The sequence below is a fragment of the Trichosurus vulpecula genome, chromosome 3 (assembly GCF_011100635.1).
Source record: "Trichosurus vulpecula isolate mTriVul1 chromosome 3, mTriVul1.pri, whole genome shotgun sequence".
NCBI classification, from domain to species: Eukaryota; Metazoa; Chordata; class Mammalia; order Diprotodontia; family Phalangeridae; genus Trichosurus; species Trichosurus vulpecula.
Genome location: NC_050575.1, coordinates 83797027 through 83804959, shown reverse-complemented (window position 1 = coordinate 83804959; position 7933 = coordinate 83797027). Strand labels below are relative to the sequence as shown.

The window sequence follows — 7933 nt, the reverse complement described above, 5'->3', positions numbered from 1 at the left end:
AACTCCCCAAGGCTGTGGCGTTTACCCATGCCTCTTCCTCGCTCTGTAGAAACGTTCTTCTCTTCTGTCCCACATCATTTGTTGCCTCCCATGCCCCTACCATGAGGCTCCTAGCCACAATTTTAGCACAGGGAGAAATGAAATCTACACTGTTGACATGGTGATAAAGGGCATAGGACTTGTAGTGAGAGATCCGAGGATCATATATCTGGAGTTATAGGAGACGTCAGAAGCCATGTAGTCCAGTTCTCATTTTACAGATGGGGAAACTGAGACCGAGAGAGGTTAAGTGACTTGCCCAAGGACACAGAGTCAGTGGCAGAGCAGGGATTTGGACTCTGGTTCTGTGACTCCAAGTTTTGTACTTTTCCCATTATGCAATGGCTACCTCAGTGAATGGCTAGGTGTCATGGTGGATAGAATGCTGGGCTGGGGGGCAGGAAGACCTGAGTTCAAATCCTGCCTCATACATTTAATAGTTGTGTGATTCTGGGCAAGTCACTTAACCTCTCTCAGTTTCAGTTTCCCCACCTGTAAAATGGGGATAATATAGTACCTACCTCCCAGGGTTGTTTTGAGGATCAAAATGACATGACATATGCATTTTGCAAACCTTAAATTTCCATGTAAATGTTAGTTATTATTATTATAATGATGAATGTTACCCCTTCCCAAATCTCCAAAACACTAATCACATTTAACTTAACGCCAAATTCTATTGGCTCCCCCTTGGGGGAGAGTACTTTCCTATTGTGTAATTCAGCACTGGAATTGTTGATGATCCGGGAAAGAAAGAAGATGGAGAGGTTTGCAGGGGTTAAATAATAGGGCATGAGTAATGAAGCCAGAGACTGCTGTGAGCCAACTTCCCACACAAGCAATGACAGCTATATCCCTACTTATCTGGCACAAGCAGCTTTGCAGAGAGGCTCCTCCAGGGTGCTGCTTATCAGGAATAATAGGGGGATGCCTATAGATTGTATTAGTTGCCTGATGAGCAGTTCTATCTGGGGCTTCACTGCGGCACAGAGGCCAAGGAACGAGTGCATCAGCATAAACTGAAATGCTTATGTTTTCTTCTTTCTGAAGAGGCAAGTGGGGATCAAAGAATCACAGAGTTTGAGAACTTTGGGCTGCGGTTGGGCGGATGGGGGCAGGGAGGCAGAGGGTTCTAGGTCCACAGGGAAGGGTGAAGGATCTTCCTTTGGGGCACTCTGGGTGAGTTTTTCAGACGGGCCTCTCTAAACATTAGGGATTAGGAAGTAGGGCTGACCAAAAGGTCAAAGAGTTCTGACAAGATTACATTAGATTATGATCTCTATGAGGGCAAGAATGCATCATTTTTTTAATAAGTCTGACAAGTGGTAGAGAGAGTGCTGGATTTAGAGCCAGGAAGGTCTGAGTTTGAATTCTGACTCAAATATTTGATGTGTGATCTCAGGCAAATCACTTCACTTTTCCAAGGCTCAGTTTCCTTGTCTGTCAAATGGGTGTATTAATAGCACTTAACTCACAGGGTTGTTGTGAGGACCCAATGAGATAATACATGTAAAATACTTTATAATCCACCCATGAGGCTCCACCCTGCTGCAAACTAGCAGCCCCTATGCAAGTGAGCAATCTGTTCAGCACAACAAGGTCCCACCCCAGCCACACCCAGCAGGAGCCACCAGTGAGGCCTGCCCTAGGGCTAGCCACCAGCAAGACCCCATCCCTAAGGCCTACCAGCAACCTAGCAGCAAGGCCCCACCCCTGGGGCAAACCAGCAACAAGATCTCTTCCCCAGGGCCAGCCACCTGAAAGACTCTGTTACCATAGTAAACCAGCTACAAGGCCCCCACCCCTGGAACAAGCCAGTAGCTAAACCCCACATCCAGGGGAAGCCAACAAGAAGGCTCCACCTGCCAGTACAAACCCAAAGGGAAGTCTGCCCTCTAGAGAAAGCAGGCAGCTAAACCCTGAAGTTCAGTGAAAGCCAGCAACAACATCCAGGAACCCCAGAATGAAAATCTTGGGACAGTGTAGGACCAGAGCCCAACTCTCACATAAAAACACCAAGTCACAAAAAAGGTAGAAAAAATTGGCCAAAAACCCAAACAAAAACAAAAAAGAACTTGACTATAGAAAGTTACTATGGGAAAAGGGAGGATCAAGGCATAAACTTAGAAGAGGACAATAGTGTCAAAATGGTTACATGTGAAGCTTCAGAGAAAAATGTAATTTGGTCTCAGGGACAAAAAGAGTTCCTGGAAGAGCTTAAAAAAGATTTAAAATAGCAAATTAGAGAAGTAGAAGAAAAATTGGGAAAAGAAACAAGAGTGATGCAAGAGAATCATGAAAAAAGTGTCAATAGCATGGGAAAATCTCAAGAAAATTGAAGAGGAATACAAAGGAATATACCTTTTTTCTAAGCAGTACATGGCACCTATACAAAACCTGACCATGTATTAGGACATAAAAACCTCACAACCAAATGCAGAAAAGCAGAAACAGTAAACACATTCTTTTCAGATCATAATGCAATAAAAATTACATTCAATAATGGACAACAAAAAGAGATGAAAAATTAATTCAAAATTAAATAATCTAATCCTGAAAAACAAGTGACTCTAAGAACAAACCATAAAAACAGTCAATAATTTAATTAAAGAAAATATCAAAAAAAAATTTCGGGATGCAGCAAAATGGCATCTGGGGGAAAATTTAGACTAGTAATTGCTTACATCAATAAAATAGAGAAAAAACATATCAATGAATTGGGCATGCAGACAAAAAAACTATAAAAAGAACAAATTAAAAATCCCTAATTAAACACCAAATTGGAAATCCTGAAAATCAAAGGAGCGGTTAACAAAATTGAAAGTAAGAAAACCATTGAACTAAAAAATAAAACTAGAAGCTGGTTTTATGGGAAAAAATGACAACAATAAAATAGATAAACCATTGGTTAATTTGATTTTAAAAAGGAAAGAAGAAAACCAAATTACTAGTATCAAAAAAGGAAAGAGGTGCTTTTTCGGTTCCTGGCTTCCAAGATGACCAAGAAGAGGAGGAACAACGGGCGCGCCAAGAAGAGCCGCGGCCACGTGCAGCCCGGCCGTTGCACTAACTGCGCCCGCTGCCTGCCGAAGGACAAGGCCATCAAGAAATTTGTAATCCGCAACATCGTGGAAGCTGCGGCCGTCAGGGACATCTCCGAGGCCAGCGTCTTCGACTCCTATGTGCTGCCCAAACTGTATGTGAAACTACATTACTGTGTGAGCTGCGTGATCCACAGCAAGGTAGTGAGGAATCGCTCCCGTGAGGCTCGGAAGGATCGGACGCCCCCGCCCCGATTCAGACCTGCAGGTGCTGCCCCCAGACCCCTTCCAAAGCCCATGTAAAGAGCTGTCCATCAACATTCCTGAACCGATCAGAGGAATATAAAATGGTTGGTCTAGCTTAAAAAAAAAAAAAAAAAGGAAAGAGGTAAAACCACCACCAATGAAAAGGAAATTAAAATAATTATTAGGAGCTATTTTGCCCAATTTTATGTCAATAAATTTAACAATTTAAGTGAAATAGTTGAATATCTACAAAAGTATAAATTACCCAGATTGACAGAAGAAATAAAATACTTAAATAACCCAATCTTAGAAAAAAAATTGAACAAGCCATCTATGAACTTTCTAAGACAAAATCCCCAGGACCAGATGGATTCACAAGCTAATTCTACAAACATTAAAGAACAATTAATCCCAATACTATATAAACTATTTGGAAAAATAGGCAAAGGAGGAGTTCTATCAAATTCCTTTTATGACACAAATATGGTGCTGATACCCAAACCAAGAAGAACCAAAACAGAGAGAGAAAATTATAGACCAATTCCCCTAGTGAATATTGATGCAAAAATTTAAATAAAATACTAGCAGAGAGATTATAGCAATATGTCACAAGGATTATACACTATGACCAGGTGGGATTTATATACTATGAATGCAGGACTAGTTCAATATTAGGAAAACTATTAGCATAATTGACTGTATCAATGACAGAACCCACAGAAATCATATGATTATCTCAATAGATGCAGAAAAAGCTTTTGACAAAATACAGCTCCCACTCCTATTAAAAACACTAGAGAGCAGGCAGACGGGGGCGGAGCCAAGAGGGCAGCTTGAAAACAGGGACTGGCTTAAGCTCTCCCCCAAATCCCTTCAAGTGCCTGTAAAAAAAATGACTAAACAAATTCTAGAGCTACAGAACCCATGAAATAACAGAGGGAAACAAGTCTCCAGCCCAAAACAGCCTGGATGGTAGCTGGGAAGGGTCTATCTCACCATGTTGAGAGTGGAGCGCAGCTTAACATGGGCCGTGCCAGGACAGACCAGGACAGAGTAGACAGGGTAGAGCAAGCCTCAGGGCCCTGAATCACTGAGGTATGGCAGTTACCAGACTTCTCAACCCACAAACACCAAAGAGAGTGGAGCAGGTCAGTGGGAAACTGCTGGATCTGGGTGAGAGAAGTGCTCAGTCTGGCCATAGCCCTAGGACAGCGGAAGTGGCTGCAGTGGTAGCAGTGGCAGTGACAGCAGCAGCAACAGCAGCAGCAACAGCAGCAGCAGCAGTGGCTGCTTCCAGAGTCCCAGGCCCACATGGTGGGGGGACTTAAGGAGGGAATAACATACACACTCAGTTGGGTACCTTACCCTACAGGAAAGTAGGGGGGAAGGGGATAAGAGGGGGGAGATGATAGAAGGGAGGGCAGATTGGGGGAGGAGGTAATCAAAGGAGAAAATTGAATAAAGGGGGACAGGATAGGTTGAAGGGAAATATAGTTAGTCTTTCACAACATGACTATTATGGAAGTGTTTTGCATAATAATACATGTGTTGAATTGCTTGCCTTCTCAAGGAGGGTGAGTGGAGAGGGAAGAAGAGAGAGAATTTGGAACTCAAAGTTCTAAAGACAAATGTTTAAAAAAAGTTGTTTTTATATGCAACTGGGAAATAAGATATACAGGCAACGGGGTATAGAAATCTATCTTGCCCTACAGGAAAATAAGGGGAAAGGGGATAACGGGGTGATAGAAGGGAAGGAAGACTGGGGAAAGGGGCAATCAGAATATATGCCTTCTTAAGGGTGGGGAGGAGGTTAGAAATGGGGAGAAAATTTGTGACTAAAATCTGTGCATACCCTTTGATCCATCAACAACAGTGCTAGGTCTATATCCCAATCTTTATAGCAGCTCTTTTTGTGCTGGCTAAGAATTGGAAATCAGAGCGATGCCCATCAATTGGGGAATGGCTAAACAAGCTGTGGTATATGATTGCAATGGAATATTATTGTGCTGTAAGTTATGACAAGCAAGATGATTTCAGAAAAAACCTGGAAAGACTTACATGAACTGATACAAAGTGACACGAATAGAACCAGGAGAACATTGTACACAGTAACAGCAATATTATTCAGTGAAGAATTGTGAATGACTCAGCTATTCTCATCAACACAACGATCTAAGACAATCCCAAAGGACTAATGATGAAGCATACTATCCGCCTCCAGAGAAAGAACTCACATTGATTAAATACAGACTGAAGCTTGCTGTTTTTCCCTTTCCTTTCCTTTCCTTTCCTTTTTCCTCTCCTTTCCTTTCCTTTCCTTTCCTTTCCTTTTCTTTCCTTTCCTCTCCTCTCCTCTCCTCTCCTCTCCTCTCCTTTCCTTTCCCTTTCCCTTTCCCTTTCCCTTTCCCTTTCCCTTTCCCCTCTCTTCTCTTCTCTTCTCTTCTCTTCTCTTCTCTTCTCTTCTCTTCTCTTCTCTTCTCTTCTCTTCTCTTCTCTTCTCTTCTCTTCTCTTCTCTTCTCTTCTCTTCCCTTCTCTTCTCTTCTCTTCTCTTCTCTTTTCTTTTCTTTTCTTCTAGTCTTCCTGTGTAAAATGACTAACATGGAAATGTTTTACCTAATTGCACATGTATAACCTCTGTCTGATTGCTTACCGTCTCAGGGAGGAGGGAAAGAAGGAAGGGAGGGATAGAATCGGCAACTCAAAACTTTAAATAAAACTTTAAAAAAATTAAAAAATAATCCTAGCTAACATTTACATTATACTTACTATTCGCCAGGCGTTGCGCTGAGTGCCTTACAATCACTGCCTCCTTTGATCCTCACAGTAACCCTGTGAGGCTGGGCCATCTCCCATCTTCCTGATCTATATCTGGCTCTGGAGGAGAAGATGAGGCCGCTGGTGACTTTGCACAGCCCTCCCTCACTCAAATCCAATTCATTTGCAAGTCATGGCATCACCTTCCTGATGTCCTGGTCCTCTTTGAGAGCTAAGGATAAACCACAACCACAAACACTATCCTGTGAGATCAGTGCTATTAGTATACGCATTTGACAGATAAGGAAAGTGAGGCAAAAGGAGGCTAATTGATTCGTCCAATGTCATACAGCTAGTAAATGTACGAGGTGGAATTTGATCTCAGGTCTTCCTCACTCCAGGCTCAGCTCTCTATCCAAACGGCACCACTTAGCTGCTCTCATCTTTATATTCTCAGTACCTAACAAAGTGCTTTGTATGCAGTGTTACAAAAGGACTGAAAGGGAATCTGAAGTCTAATTTCTATCTGAAAGATCTCCACAGTCTCCCTGACGGATGGCCATCCAGCCTCCCCACCCTAGGGAACGACTGAGAAGATTTTAAAAAAAATCCTGTTTTAGTGGTTAGTAATTGAGCGATTTAGCTGCTCCATTGCTTTCCAGGTCTCAGTAAGAACTGACATTTTAAAATTTTTCAAATCCACTGGATCCTCACAGATGTCCTGTGGGCACTGGTTGTTGTGAAAGTGACCTGCCCATGGTCACAGGCCTAGAGAGGGTTGGAGGGAAAATTCAAAGATAGGGTTCCCCTGGCTCCAAGCACTGGAGACTTTACATTAGTGTTCATTACCTCTCTAGATCACTGCTTTCTTTCCAGAAGCACCATAGGCTGGTGCCTGTCTGAATGAATGGCAGACTATACCAATGACTTCAACTGCTTCTCCTAGGGTAGAATTGACATGGCAAACTTCACCATGATGGGGAACATAAATCCTCTGCCTCAGGTGGAGGGTGGCTAGGATATTGGCCTAAGCATGAGGACTTAGGTGACAAGTGGTTTGCAAAGAAGTAGGGATGTTATAATTATGTATTGCAGATGTGTATGTAGATATGCACTCTCTGGGTCACATGGATTATATTGGTGTGATATACCTTTGGCAAACCAAAAACAATTTTGTTCTTTTCAATGCCCACTCAATCTTTTTTGACAAAGCTCTTTCCACCTAGGAGAATTCATTAGCAGTTTTTTGAACTTTGGTGGTAATCTCCATTCAGTGAAACAGGCCTCCTTGCTGTTCCTCCCACATCTCCTGGCTCCAGCCATTTTTCTTGCCTGTCCTCCATGCCTGAAATGCTCTCCTTCCTCATTGCTGCCTCCTGGATTCCTTCCAGGCCCAGCAATCATCCTACTTTTTGCAAACAGCCTTTCCTCATCTCCCCGTAATGCTATGCCTTCCCTCCGTGATCATCTTCAGTTTCTCCTGTCTCTTTTACCAGAGTGCCTGGTACATAGTAGGCACTAAATATATGCTCGTTGACTTGTTGACCTAACTTGGAGCCTCTCAGTCCTGCAGAGCTATTGGGTATAAGAGCTACTGGTCATTGCTTGCTTTTGATACCCACCCTCTCTCAGTAGCTCATATGACTCCCAGGTACTCTCTTTGCTTCCACTTTAAGTGATTTCTCATTATCACTCCTCCTTTCTGACCAAGACAGTGAAAAAGCAGATCAAGTAATCCCATGGACTCTGAAAACTGAAGTGGAAAAGAATGGTTTTTTTGTAGGAAAAGTGAGTTTGGGGAATCTAAAGCAGAACTGAATTAGAAGTCCTGTACAAACACAGGGGATGGACA

At 42.7% G+C, this 7933-nt stretch overlaps 1 protein-coding gene across 1 annotated transcript; it reads left to right on the top strand.

Annotated features, from left to right (window-relative positions):
• The first annotated feature begins 3010 nt into the window (after positions 1–3010).
• Positions 3011–3383, top strand: LOC118843982 (40S ribosomal protein S26-like). Its single transcript, XM_036751785.1, has one exon. The coding sequence runs from the start codon at positions 3036–3038 to the stop codon at positions 3381–3383; it is 348 nt and encodes a 115-aa protein (XP_036607680.1). The 5' UTR covers positions 3011–3035.
• Positions 3384–7933: the final 4550 nt, after the last annotated feature.

Coding starts and splice junctions, on each gene's coding strand:
- LOC118843982 (XM_036751785.1), top strand. CDS start 3,036: ATGACCAAGAAGAGGAGGAACAACGGGCGCGCCAAGAAGAGCCGCGGC.